This window comes from Oncorhynchus keta, chromosome 23, assembly GCF_023373465.1.
Source record: "Oncorhynchus keta strain PuntledgeMale-10-30-2019 chromosome 23, Oket_V2, whole genome shotgun sequence".
In the NCBI taxonomy this organism is placed as follows: domain Eukaryota; kingdom Metazoa; phylum Chordata; class Actinopteri; order Salmoniformes; family Salmonidae; genus Oncorhynchus; species Oncorhynchus keta.
This window is the reverse complement of record NC_068443.1, coordinates 27652218-27667399: the sequence shown is the minus strand read 5'-3', so window position 1 is coordinate 27667399 and position 15182 is coordinate 27652218. Positions and strand designations below refer to the sequence as shown.

At 39.3% G+C, this 15182-nt stretch overlaps 1 protein-coding gene and 1 pseudogene across 5 annotated transcripts in view; both read right to left on the bottom strand.

Moving 5' to 3' along the window:
* Positions 1–15182, bottom strand: part of LOC127911033 (general transcription factor II-I repeat domain-containing protein 2-like) — a 236247-nt pseudogene that overhangs the window by 71630 nt on the left and 149435 nt on the right.
* The window catches only part of LOC118402105 (sodium- and chloride-dependent glycine transporter 1-like), an 85135-nt gene that overhangs the window by 64179 nt on the left and 5774 nt on the right, over positions 1–15182 (bottom strand). For 2 of the 5 annotated variants that reach the window (XM_052476966.1, XM_052476969.1), the window contains exon 2: positions 378–653. The exons of 2 other annotated variants lie outside the window; for them this stretch is intronic. In XM_052476966.1, the coding sequence (XP_052332926.1) occupies positions 378–407 (30 nt within the window). In that variant the 5' untranslated portion in view covers positions 408–653. Of the gene's footprint in view, positions 1–377; positions 654–3044; positions 3228–15182 lie in introns of those variants that run through there. One more of the 5 variants, XM_052476967.1, reaches the window with a different exon arrangement.

Genomic DNA, 15182 nt, shown 5'->3' with positions numbered 1-15182 from the left:
AGAAATCTAACTATATTTACTTTCTCTAATGAACATCGTTAGCAACAATAAAAATGGTAGACATGCTTTTATTTAATTAGCCTACATTTTGTTAGGTAGGCCTATAGGCCTCTTCAATTCACCTCCAGTTAGCTGATCCTTGGAACATCTCTGTACAGAGCTCATAAGGGGAGCGTAGGGTCAACTGATGGTCAACAGCTGTACACTGCTATTCGTCATGAATGACAACAATACTGCTCATGTGAGTAGCTTCAAGAAGAACTGATTTCAAATCGGACAAAAAGAACACTCTGTTTCTGACAGGGTGTGTGTGATGAGATCAGTAATGTGGAGGGGGGGGGGACTGAATAGAAATACAAACAAAAACTCCAACTCACCACAATCACCGAAAATGGTTTTTCCTCCATGCTTCAGTCAGGGGGCGCTTTCAAGTGGAGGGACCTCTTCCTCTTTCGTGACGATGTGGTCTATGTCCGTGTTGCTGTGTGTCTCTTTTTGGGACTTGTCTTCTTCTGGACACTGGTGTGTTTCAGTAGCAGCAGCTGGCGTGCGGCTTCGCCCCGTTGCTCACTCGATTCCCTTGTTTCAGACCGCAGCTGAAGTGGCGTCTTTGCTTTGTGTTAATTCTCCCCTAATCCAGGAACGTTTCTATGCTGTGAAACAGACATGTGACAAGGAGGGGAGTGGAGGCAAAACTTTAAGTTCCTTTCCCAATTTCAAACAATTTCATCACTGGAAAAATGTAACTTTTGTCCTTCCCTGTCTAAAGGTTCAGGACACGTATTTTTTATCTGAGCACCAGTGGTGCTGATATCTCTCCAGATAGGGGAGAGAACTAGATGAGCATTTTCCTGAAAACCCATCACTGAAACAATGTGCTATTGTACAAATAGATGACTCTACTGTTGGTAAAAAAAACTCAGACTTCTCATTGACTGCACATTGCACAACAAGTGCAGAGAGCAGTAATCAAAGTTAACCCAAGAACATGGGAAATTCACAGTGTATATAAATACTTCTCAGCATAAATTGGTTTGTAACGTAATTTAGCATGTTTCCATTCGATTCAAGTATGTGTCCAATGTTAAATTCTTCAACTCCAACACTATATTTGGAGCACTTTGAAATACATTTGGCTACTCTCTGTATCAGGGAAGGACTGTTAATCCTATAAACAAAATCACTTCATGGGAAAATGCAAAGAAAATCACTATAGCAAAAATGTGTTAAATTGAATTACCCAACAACATGACAATACAATTTATCTAAGTATTATTACAGCCTTCTTTAAATATAAAATAATAAATATAATGCCCAGGAAATATGGGCATTATAAAGCTACTATGCCCATTTATCCTTAAGGGGGAAAAGGAATGAAGTAACACACAGTTAACATATTTAAGCTGATCTATATCTATTTAACCTGTTTTTCAAGTACTGTATGACACATCTTTTTGATGTTTTTGAGTAGGTACAATGTTATATAATATAATATCCGGAACTTAATCCAAACAACATAGCCTACTTCTGAAGTCAGGACCCTCAGGCAAAACAACATAATATGACAGTTGTAGCTTCACCAGTTTCACATCTCCCAGGTCATACTTGTCTACAGTATCTTAACCTCTTCAGCCAAGTCTTAACCTCTTCAGCCAAGTCTTGACCTCTTCAGCCAAGTCTTGACCTCTTCAGCCAAGTCTTGACCTCTTCAGCCAAGTCTTGACCTCTTCAGCCAAGTCTTGACCTCTTCAGCCAAGTCTTGACCTCTTCAGCCAAGTCTTGACCTCTTCAGCCAAGTCTTGACCTCTTCAGCCAAGTCTTGACCTCTTCAGCCAAGTCTTGACCTCTTCAGCCAAGTCTTGACCTCTTCAGCCAAGTCTTGACCTCTTCAGCCAAGTCTTGAGCTCTTCAGCCAAGTCTTGAGCTCTTCAGCCAAGTCTTGACCTCTTCAGCCAAGTCTTGACCTCTTCAGCCAAGTCTTGACCTCTTCAGCCAAGTCTTGACCTCTTCAGCCAAGTCTTGACCTCTTCAGCCAAGTCTTGACCTCTTCAGCCAAGTCTTGACCTCTTCAGCCAAGTCTTGACCTCTTCAGCCAAGTCTTGACCTCTTCAGCCAAGTCTTGACCTCTTCAGCCAAGTCTTGACCTCTTCAGCCAAGTCTTGACCTCTTCAGCCAAGTCTTGACCTCTTCAAGTCTTGACCTCTTCAGCCAAGTCTTGACCTCTTCAGCCAAGTCTTGACCTCTTCAGCCAAGTCTTGACCTCTTCAGCCAAGTCTTGACCTCTTCAGCCAAGTCTTGACCTCTTCAGCCAAGTCTTGACCTCTTCAGCCAAGTCTTGACCTCTTCAGCCAAGTCTTGACCTCTTCAGCCAAGTCTTGACCTCTTCAGCCAAGTCTTGACCTCTTCAGCCAAGTCTTGACCTCTTCAGCCAAGTCTTGACCTCTTCAGCCAAGTCTTGACCTCTTCAGCCAAGTCTTAACCTCTTCAGCCAAGTCTTAACCTCTTCAGCCAAGTCTTAACCTCTTCAGCCAAGTCTTAACCTCTTCAGCCAAGTCTTAACCTCTTCAGCCAAGTCTTAACCTCTTCAGCGTCAATGCTTTGGGAGTCTGTTGACATGACATACCACAGTGTGGTAGAATGCCAAGGCTACTTAGTCAGTCTTGTCCTCAGTTTAACTCAGCAAATGTGAGTGTGACCAACTGACCATTATATTACACTGCCCAGTAGACTATATTCAACATACTGCTAAAATATATTTATGCTACAAAGAACTACTTTAAAAAACTAATTTTGTCTTAGTGTTTTTGAGGGACATACATCAAATACAAATCATAAACATGACCACAGCAATTCAGCAAAGGCACTTTCTACCACAGGCCTACTTCTCTATCAACACTACATCAAGAGCATGCTGTAAAAAGGTTTGCCAAATATAGCTCCCGTTCAAATGTAACGCAGAGATAAATCAAACCTGCTCTGTGGCCAAATGTTGAACCCAATGCAACAAAGAAACATTTAAACATTGATTAAAAAACAAGTCTTACCATCACAGAAGTAGCAATGCCCCTCAAAGAGAACAAGGGTTGGGTTTTACCAGACAGCGTAGGCTTTAAAAGGAACTACTAGATAAAATAGGATGTCAGGCTCAACGGTGAGAACCAACTGGTCTGCAGAGTGTACCGTTCTGTAACTATCCCACGCTCTCCACACAGTTAGTTCTGTTCATTTCCCTTAGGTCTGCTCCAGTAGTACATATAAGTGTTGCGCCACAACCATTGGAAAACCATGGGAGGAGTAAAAATGGGTTATTGGTGGAAAAATACAGGTCTGGTCTCCTTTCTTGTGTTCTCAATCTGAACACCCATTGCCGAGAATGAGTAGACTATATCCAAATCATCTATTTATTTCTTTGACTGACCTATATCTAACTGCATCGATGTAGAAATGTTCCTGCTGACAATGTAGAAAGGATCAACTAGGCAGTAATTAAGCCTAGGGTTTCTTAGAATATTAGGAAACAATTTACAACGTGATCATAATTTAAACTGTTTTAAGTATAATAATAAGTAATAAAGATACATATTACATTGTACTTACAAGAATAATTAGGCCACACAACACTAAGAGTGCAGTTCATCTATAGGCCAACATGCCCATATGTGACCGACCACCTAGATTTGGTCTTTTGTTGCAAAATTGTTTTTTACATCGTCTAAAAGTAGAGACTCAGGAGATACAAAATGTTATATCATACACCACACATTCCCAGTGGGTCAGAAGATTATATACACTCAATTAGTATTTGGTAGCATTGCCTTTAAATTGTGTAACTTAGGTTAAACATTTCAGGTAGCTTTTCACAAGCTTCCCACAATAAGTTGGGTGAATTTTGGCCCATTCCTCATGACAGAGCAGGTGTAACTGAGTCGGGTTTGTAGGCCTCCTTGCTCGAATATGCTTTTTCAGTTCTGCACACAAATGTTCTATAGGATTGAGGTCAGAGCTTTGTAATGACCACTCCAATACCTTGACTTTGTTGTCCTCAAGCCATTTTGCCACAACATTGGAAGTATGCTTGGGGTCATTGTCCATTTGGAAGATCCATTTACGACCAAGTTTTAACTTCCTGACTGATGTCTTGAGATGTTGCTTTAATATATCCACGTAATTTTCTTTCCTCATGATGCCATCTATTGTCCTGCAGTCCTGCAGCAAAGCACCCCAACAACATGATGCCACCCCCATGCTTCACGGTTGGGATGGTCTTCTTCAGCTTGCAAGCCTCCCCCTTTTTCCTCCAAACATAACGGTGGTCATTATGGCCAAACGGTTCTATTTTTGTTTCAGTACCATCTTTGTCCCCATGTGCAGTTGCAAACCGTAGTCTGGCTTTTTTATGGCGGTTTTGGAGCAGTGGCTTCTTCCTTGCTGAGCGGCCTTTCAGATTATGTCAATATAGGACTCGTTTTACTGTGGATATAGAAACTTTTGTACCTGTTTCCTCCAGCATCTTCACAATGTCCTTTGCTGTTGTTCTGGGATTGATTTGCACTTTTCGCACCAAAGTACGTTCATCTCTAGGAGACAGAATGCGTCTACTTCCTGAGCGCTATGACAGCTGAGTGGTCTCATGGTGTTTATACTTGCGTACTATTGTTTCTACAGATGAAGATGGTACCTTCAGGCATTTGGAAATTGCTCCCAAGGATGAACCAGGCTTGTGGAGGTCTACAATTATTTTTCGGAAGTCTTGGCTGATTTCTTTTAATTTTCCCATGATGTCAAGAAAAGAGGCACTGAGTTTGAAGGTAGGCCTTGAAATACATCCACAGATACACCTCCAAATTATGTCAATTAGCCTATCAGAAGCTTCTAAAGCCATGACATCATTTTCTGGAATTTTCCAAGCTGTTTAAAGGCACAGTCAACTTAGTGTATGTAAACTTCTGACCCACTGTAAATGTGATACAGTGAATTATAAGTGAAATAATCTGTCTATAAACAATTGTTGGAAAAATGACTTGTGTCATACACAAAAGTACATGTCCTATCCGACTTGCCAAAACTATAGTTTGTTAACAAAGAAATGTGTGGAGTGGTTGAAAATCAAGTTTTAATGACTCCAACCTAAGTGTATGTAAACTTCTGACTTTAACTGTACATTACACCTAATCTCGTTCCTGACACTTCCGCTCAAATACACGGAAGGTCTGTAGGACAAACCAATCAAACGTGGCCTTTATTAGTTAGTGTTAGGTTTTAAAATCTAATTTTAAGAAGATTTTTACCTTCATTTAACTAGGCAAGTCAGTTAAGAAGAAATTCTTATTTACAATGACGGCCTACCCCAGCCCGGACAACGCTGGACCAATGGTGCACCTCTCTATGGGACTCCCAATCACGGCCGGTTGTGATATAGCCTGGGATGCAGTGCCTTAGACCACTGCGCCACTCGAGAGTAGAGGTCGACCGATTATGATTTTTCAACGCCAATACCGATACTGAATATTGGAGGACCAAAAAAGCCGCTAGCGATTAATCGGACAATTTTTTAATTTTTAAAATTAGTAATCATGACAACAATTACAACAATACTGAATTGACACTTATTTTAACTTAATATAATACATCAATAAAATACATTTATCCTCAAGTAAATAATGAAACATGTTCAATTTGGTTTAAATAATGCAAAAACAAAGTGTTGGAGAAGAAAGTAAAAGTGCAATATGTGCTATGTAAGAAAGCTAACGTTTCAGTTCCTTGCTCAGAACATGAGAACATATTCCAGACATGAGTCTTCAATATTCCCAGGTAAGACGTTTTAGGTTGTAGTTATTATAGGAATTATAGGACTATTTCCCTCTATACCATTTGTATTTCATTAACCGTTGACTATTAGATGTTCTTATAGGCAGTTTAGTATTGCCAGTGTAAGAGTATAGCTTCCGTCCCTCTCCTCGCTCCTCCCTGGGCTCGAAGCAGCAACATAACGACAACAGCCACCCTCGAAGCAGCGGTTACCCATGCAGAGCAAGGGGAACAACTACGAGAAGGCTCAGAGCGAGTGACGTGTGAAACGCTATTAGCGCGCGCTAACCAGCTAGCCATTTTACTTCGGTTACACCAGCCTCATCTAGGGAGTTGATAGGTTTGAAGTCATAAACAGCGCAATGCTTGACGCACAACGAAGAGCTGCTGGCAAAACGCACGAAAGTGCTGTTTGAATGGATGTTTACGCGCCTGCTTCTGCCTACCACAGCTCAGACAGATACTTAAAATACTTGTATGCTCAGTCAGATTATATGTAACGCAGGACACGCAAGATAATATCTAGTAATATCATCAACCATGTGTAGTTAATTTGTGATTGCGATTGATTGTTTTTTATAAGATAAATTTAATGCTAGCTAGTCATTTATTTTGGCTTACTGCATTCGCGTAACAGGCAGTGCAGTATCCTTGTGGAGTGCAACGAGAGAGAGGCAGGTCGTTATTGCATTGGACTAGTTAACTGTAAGGTTGTGAGATTGAATCCCCCGAGCTGACAAGGTGAAAATCTGTCGTACTGCCCCTGAACGAGGCAGTTAACCCACTGTTCCTAGGCCGTCATTGAAAATAAGAATGTGTTATTAACTTACTTGCCTAGTTAAGTAAACTTACTTGCCTATAAAAATATATATATTTATATGTTATATATATATAATATATATGTTTTAATTGGCAAATCGGCGCCCAAAAATACCGATTTCCGTATGTCATGAAACATTTTAATCGGCCCTAATTAATTGGCCATTCTGATCTATTCGAGAGCCCCAATATAAATTGTGGAAATGGGCAAGGTTAAGCCATAATTATGACTTTTTGACTGTGTTAAGTAGTAACCGTGACAAATACTTTACTCAGTAAAAGTAATTCCTATAGAATTCTATAGTCACTCCTCCTAAGGACAACTTTGAATGGCTGATATCCCAGGTTAGATGTGCTGTGTGTGCAATAGTGTGGGGACAACATTACACCAAGAAACACTTACCTTGATGAAAGCCCCCAACCTAAAGATATTGAAAGTGTATTTTCTTCTGGAACCAAGTCACATGTTCCTCAGTACACAAACACGCACGCAACAACAACGAGCCATACCGCACGATGCTGGGCCTAGTCACATTGACCCACTCCCCTGCTGAAAGATCAGCAACAAAATGTTGGCACCATTGTAACAGGTTATAATCAAGTCCTGGTCTCCAGCATGGGAACAGAAGAGGAATAGCTTGTGTGGTAGTCTCTAGTTGGATTACCCCAAATCATCTTGTTTCTGACACACACACACACACACACACACACACACACAAGCTTTGCAGGTCCATCAACCCTTTTGAATACCTCTCACACTCTACAGTAACATGTGGATCATGAGAGAATGTTCATAAATCAGCAGATTGTTAATACTTAGTTTGAAGTGAGAAACATTCATTCATAACACATCTATAAAGACTCTATATAGCATGAAGCAATACTTAATTTAAAGTCAGACCCCTTTGGTCATTTATAACACATACATAGAGAGGCTGAATGATGTAAACACAAATGTATTAACACTTAGGGAATGATCACTAACAGCTAAAACAAATAAACACAAGATATGTTCAAACTATGCATTTCCTTTTATTTTTACATTTTAAAACAATACAAATACATTGAGTTCTTAAAAGTTCAGCAATGCAATGACATTGAACATTACACAGGGCTGTGAATAGTGTAGCTTGTCAAATGGATTAAATTGTGGGGTTTTTTTGCTAATCAATCTAAACACAATATCCCTGAATGACATTGTGTGTAGATGGAGGAGCAATTTTTTTATTTGCCCAGAGCCCCTGACCTCCAGGGGGCCCCATTGATTTTTTTTAGTCACTGTCACTCAGATATCATATTAACATGGCATAAGTCATAGCAAAGTGTGTAGAATTGCAGGAAATTGTTTTGCCCACAAGGTGAAGGAGGTCCCCCAATAAAATCTCACTTAGGGCCTACCAAAAAGGGGCATGTTTTAAAAACATGAGCTTGGATCACAGGAAAACACTACATTTCTGAAATAGTTTAAGAACATCAGACATAGACCATATCTATGAGATCATCAGGTCCTAGATACACTTGCCGGGAACACATCTTCTTCAATGCTCCCTTTTCTGAGTAGACCTTGGTTTAGGCCAACTTATCGATATTGAGAAGGCTCATGTTCTGGAAGAAAGATGACTGTATATTCAGGAGGAATTGTGGGAGTAATGACCAAAGGTCAACATCTAGCCTGATAACTACGTATTTGCAAATAGGCCAGTGGTTCCTTGTTAAGTGAACTTGTATCACTCTAATTAAAAGGTGTAGTGAGGCAGCTAAGCTGAAATATCCATAACGATAGTTCATTTTGTGTAAATAGCACCAAGTGGGTCTAGCTGTTCGGCTCTTGCCATTTAAAAACAATAATATATTCTAACAATGGGATCAATATTGGCTTTGGTTAGGATTAGCCTATAGAAGAATGAGTGGAGTATGCATGCCGGTGTCTGCCATCACATCAAGCAGATTAATTCATATTAAGTGGGCAGGTTCTAAAACACACTTGACCTATATTGTCCTATAGCCTCTTCATAGCCAATTTTAGGCTAAGTGGCGTAGTGGAATTCAGCAAATCCCATTACTCTTATCCTAAGCAATGGTAGGAAAAGCAGTAATGACAATCTGCTATGGTATGATTGGCCTCCTCCTACTGTCTCTGTAGCTACATGATACTAAACCTCCTACCCTGCCCTCCACCCACCACCCCATAGATAGCACTGGGGCTCACACTACAGATCCTCACTGCTGTTTGTTGGGCTAGGGCTAAATATGGCTTTAGCTTTTGAGATAGTTCACTAAAACCAAATACAACCAGCTACGTGCGAAATTGGGAAAGACATTCTAGATACACTTGAAAAGTTATTTTCGTATTAATTACTGGCATTATTATCAGTTGTGTTGTTTCGCTTCTCCTTTATATCCCCTCTGTTATGTCTGAGTGTGTAAGAGGACACACTACTTCACCAGAGACAGATATAGGCCTAGACCTAGTGTCAGTTTCCTGGTATAGTGGAGATGTACAAAGTATTGAATTTCACTATTCTGGAGTTTCTGGTTTATGCGAAAGGATGAGTGACATCCAACTGGTGTCTGAATATGAAGCAAGTTACTCACTGCACTTGAGTAAACATCAATGAACATCTATAAACATTGTGGTCTGGCTGTAATACGGCAAAGCAGCTTCTCGTTGGATTTTTCACTTTTCACTGGGTGAAAACACTAAGCCAAACTCTACTCCAGTCCACCTATAACAGAAAAAGTTCAAAATACAGTCTGATGAGGGTATACATTCATACCAGCATGAATGACAATGCTAAACAAGAAAGACATTTAAAATTTTGAGGCAGCAAAACATGGATGTTGGCCTATATAAAAAATACATGGTACCTGCTACTACTCATAATACTGCATGCCTGGCATTCTGTGATGCCCTCTCATACCAGTCTGGTTAGTTGTGAGATATGCACCGTTAACACCATCCCAAAAACAACAATTAAATATTTGGGCGCAAAAGCACACATTGGACACGGCAGTCTCCCTGGGAAATTTCCATTAGGGCCTACAGTGCTGTGTCTGTCCGTCTCTCACCCATCCTTCATCTTGGGCGTCTAGGCTACACGCTGCATTCGGATTCATTTCATGGTTTTGATTTAGTGCATTGTCGAGTTATAATGCGGCCTTATGTAAGAGTAGACAACTTGTGTCATAGCATAACTGGTGGCACAATCCAAATTATATGATACAAATTAGGCCTACTACAAATGTCTTTGATTTAGGCCTATATCAACCATGTTTATGTAACAGGTCTTCAGCATAGTGCAGGGTAAGGTTTAATAAAGGCAGTGTAGCACTTACAGTGCCTTCAGAAAGTATTCATTTGATAACATTTGACTTATTCCACATTTTTCTGTGTTACAGCACGTGTCAAACTCATTCCACTGAGGGCCAAGTGTGCGGGTTTTTGCTCCTCCTTGTACTTGATTGATGAATTAAGGTGACTGATTAGTAAGGAACTCCCCTCACCTGGTTGTCTAGGTCTTAATTGAAAGGAAAAAACAAAAATCAGCAGAAACTCGGCCCTCCGTGGAATGAGTTTGTCACCCCTGTACACAGCCTGAATTCAGAATGGATTCCATTTATTTTTACCCCATAATAACAAAGTGAAAACATGTTTTTAGATATTTTTGCAAATGTATTGAAAATTAAATACAGAAACATCTAATTTACATAAGTATTCACACCCCTGAGTCAATACATGTTAGAATCACATTGGGCAGTGATTACAGCTGTAAGTCTAAGAGTGTTGCATACCTGAAATGTACAATATTTGGACATTATTATTCTTCAAGCTCTGTCAAGTTGGTTGTTTATCATTGCTAAACAACCATTTTCAAGTCATGACATACATTTTCAAGCCGATTTAAGTCAAAATTGTAAATAGGCCACTCAGGAACAATGTCGTCTTGGTAAGCAACTTCAGTGAATATTTGCCTAGTCTTACAGTCTTATATTATACATAGTCTTATATTATTGTCCTGCTGAAAGAAGAATGTGTCTCTCAGTGTCTGTTGGAAAGCAAACTGAACTAGGATTTTGCCTGTGCTTAGCTCTATTCCATTTATTATACATTTTTTAAACTCCCTCGTCTTTGCCGATGACAAGCATACCCATAACATGATGCACCCCTCCAACATGCTTGAAAATATGAAGAGTGGTCCTCAGTGATGTTGAATTTATTCAGGACAAAAAGTTTGCAGTTTTACTTTAGTGCATTCTTGCAAACAGAATGCATTTTCTGGAATATTTGTATTCTGTACAAGCTTCCTTCTTTTCACTCTATCATTTAGGTTAGTATTGGGGAGTAACTAAATGTTGTTAATCGATCCTCAGTTCTCTTATCTCAGCCATTAAACTCTTTCTGATTTAAAGTCATCGTAAAGTCAGTCATTTAAAGTCATTGTGAAATCCCTAAGGGATTTCCTTCCTCACCGGCAAATGCCTGTATGTTTGTAGTGATTGGGTGTATATGTTTTGTAAATTTCATTTAACCTTTATTTAACTAGGCAAGTAAGTTAAGAAGAAATTCTTATTTAAAATGAAGGCCTACCCCGGCCAAACCTTAACCCAGATGACTCTGGGCCAACTGTGCACCGCCCTATGGGACGCCCAATCACGGTGGTTGTGATACAGCATGGAATTGAACCAGGGTCTGTAGTGATGACTCTTGCACTGAGATGCAGTGCATTAGACCGCTGAGCCACTTGGGAGAATTGGTGTATTGATACACCATCCAAAGTGTAATTAATATGCTCCATGCTCAAAGGGATATTCAATGTCGGCTTATTTTTTATTTTATTTCTACCCATCTACCAATAACTGCCCTTCTTTGCGGGGCAGGAAAACCTCCCTTGTCTTTGTGGTTGAATCTGTGTTTGAAATTCACTGCTTGACTGAGGGACCTTACAGATCATTGTATGTGTGTGGTACAGAGATTAAGTAGTTATTCAAAAATCATGTTAAGTCCATGCAACATATTATGTGACTTGTTAAGCCAATTTTTTATCCTGAACATATTTAGGCTTGCCATAACAAAGGAGTTGAATACTTATTGACTAAAGACATTTCAGCGTTTCATTTTTTATGAATTTGTAAACACCGTTAAAAACATAATTACACTTATATTTGGGGGTATTGTGTGTAAATCAGTGACACAAACTCTCAATTTAATCCATTTTAAACTAAGGCTGTAAAAACAAAATGTGAAAAAGGTCAAGGGGTATGAATAATTTCTGAAGGCACTGTATCTGTACTACTTTAGTGCCACAATACAGGCCTAGGCTAGGCCTAATTATGGTTTCACACTACTTTGTGAAAACATAATACAGTACCAGTCAACATTTTGGACACACCCACTTATTCAAGGGTTTTTCTTTATTTTTACTATTTTCTACATTGTAGAATAATAGTGAAGACATCAAAACTATAACATAACACATATGGAATCATGTACAGTAGTAACAATTAAAAAAGTGCTAAACAAATCAAAATATATATTTATATTTGAGATTCTTCAAAGTATCCACCCTTTGTCTTGATGCCAGCTTTGCACACTCTTGGCATTCTCTCAACCAGCTTCACCTGGAATGCTTTTCCAGCGGTCTTGAAGGAGTTCCCACATATGCTGAGCAGTTGTTGGCTGCTTTTCCTTCACTCTGCGGTCCAACTCAGTGTGCCTTGAATTCCAAATACAGCACTGACAGTCTCACCAGCAAAGCAACCCCACACCATAACACTTCCTCCTCCATGCTTCACGGTGAGAACTACACATGCGGAAATCATCCATTCACCTACTCTGCATCTCACAAAGACATGGCGGTTGGAACCAAAAATCTCAAATTTGGACTCATCAGACCAAAGGACAGATTTCTACCAGTCTAATGTCCATTGCTCATGTTTCTTGGCCCAAGCAAGTCTGTTATTATTATTGGTGTCCTTTGGTAGTGGTTTCTTTGCAGCAATTCGGCCATGAAGGACCGATTCACGCAGTATCCTCTGAACAGTTGATGTTGAGATGTGTCTCTTACTTGAACTTTGTGAAGCATTTGTTTGGGCTGCAATCTGAGTTGCAGTTAACTCTAATGAACGTATCCTCAGCAGCAGAGGTAACTCTGGGTCTTCCTTTCCTGTGGCGGTCCTCATGAGAGCCAGTTTCATCATAGCATGGTTTTTGCGACCTCACTTTCAAAGTTCTTTAAAATGTCATTTGACTGACCTTAATGTCTTAAAGTAATGATGGACTGTTGTTTCTCTTTGCTTATTTGAGCTATTCTTGACATAATATGGACTTGGTATTTTACCAAATAGGGATATCTTCTGTATACCACCCCTACCTTGTCACAACACAACTGATTGGCTGATATTCATTTTGAAGGAAAGAAATTCCACAAATTAACAAGGCACACCTGTTAATTTAAATTAATTCCAGGTTACTACCTCATGAAGCTGGTTGAGAGAATGCCAAGAGTGTGCAAAGCTGTCATCAATGCAAAGGGTGGCTACTTTTAAGAATCAGCATTTTGATTTGTTTAACACTTTTTTGGTTACTACATGATTCCATATCTGTTATTTCATAGTTTTGATGTCTTCACTATTAATCTACAATGTAGAAAATAGTAAAAAATAACAAAACACCCTTGAATAAGTAGGTGTGTCCAAACTTTCGACTGATACTGTACGTCAGCATAAATACGAATTAAATGCAACATATTAGCTTACATCAGCTCCAGAATCTTGAGTTCTGGAGCCAGAAACTACAAAACATGTAGCTAAACTCTGGGTAGTGGAAGCAGGCTATTTCTGTCAAAGGAATGTCTTCAGAATGCCAGTGCAGGGCCAGCTGGCCAATGGTATCAGTTCACATTCTATGCACCTGGTCAAGACTTTCTCCATAACAGTGGTGTTTAGTCCCCAACCTAGGCCCTACATGTTAGTACAGTATGTAAACCATTTAATGTCAACGTTTTCCTGCCAGCCTCCCCTCAGAGGATATAAACTCCTTAAATGTGTGGATATTAGGCCTACTAGCTTTCAAACAATGGACAAATAAGCATAACATATGTAAAGATAAGTAAAACAGGTCAAATTCTTCCAGATGTGTCTTAACAGTAGGCTACAACAACAATAATAAATGCCATTTAGCAGACAATTTAATCCAATGCAACTTCCAGTCACGGATGCATACATTTTGTTACATATGAGTGATCCTGGGAATCAAACCAACTATCCTGGCCTTGCAAGCGCCATGCTCTACCAACTGAGCTACAGGGGTACAATATTGTGTAACATTTCCACTTAAGAAGACAATAATTTAGTTGAGCTAGTCCTAACTCATAGCTAAGTGGGAGAAACGAGCCATGACAACTAGGTGGGAACTGATAGGACACCTACTGTACAGTGTCTTTTTTTAAAGGTGAATTAAATCCATTGTATTATTTTTACATTATAATTATTTTTTATTTATTTATTATGCTATTGCAAGCAAACAAAATAATGAATGAATGTCTTCCGAGTTCTAACATGACTGAACTGGAACAGCATTCATATTGAAGCCAGGACTTTGATATCTTTCATGGTCATTTGTGGCAGTTTGGCAAAGGACTGTTATTAGAGAATACTTTAGAAAATAAACCTAGCTGATAATTAATAGGTCTACGCAAAACTAACATTTAGATACAGTTCTGTGTGATGGATGCATTCTGTATGTTGTGTGGGAGGTTGCTGAAGGACTTATTGTAAGTGATGAGGAATGTATACATTTTTTAACATTTTTTTTTAACAACACAAACTATAGTAGTAGTTGGGCTAGACCTGTTAATTTTCTACGGTGAAGTTTGACAAAGTATTATTGTAGAGTATTTTTGTCATTTGGAAACAAGGTGGCAATTAGGGTAAATATTTAAATGAAGGAAACCTGCATAAAGGAAACATTCACAAGCCATAACAGTGGGCTAGTTAAAGTACCTGTACCTGTTCATTTCTAAAGGTAAAGTGTGATAAAGTATTTTTGGAATTTGGAAAATAAACTTCATACTATTAATTTCAATCCAGTTCATAGTGTTGTAGTGGTTCCGGTCTAAACTGTTGAAATATCATCCATTCTTTCTTTTTTGAAAGTTGACAAAGTTCCCGAAAAACATTTGCTGTGTTATTTTTTCTTTAGAAAAGTAACTAGTGCTATAAAACACCATCAATACCACCATCACATTTACAATGGCAACATTGACCCCTGGGGGTAGCACCACTTCACAGCAGCAGCGCAGAAGAAATAGGCCTATTGAAAAATCACACTGCTGCTAAATGATAATAACAGTCACAAATCAAAATATGTTTGGGACATTTTAAAATGTTCACAATACATTTTAGCTAGCTATTTTGGTTGTGATAAAAGTTAGACCCTAGAATTGGGTGTGAGAGAGGCCCTGCTGTGAAGGTGAGGGGGGCAGGGTTGCATACATGCATGTATGGTAGAGCTACTATTGACATAGGCTATTTCCCAGCTTTTTCACAAGCAG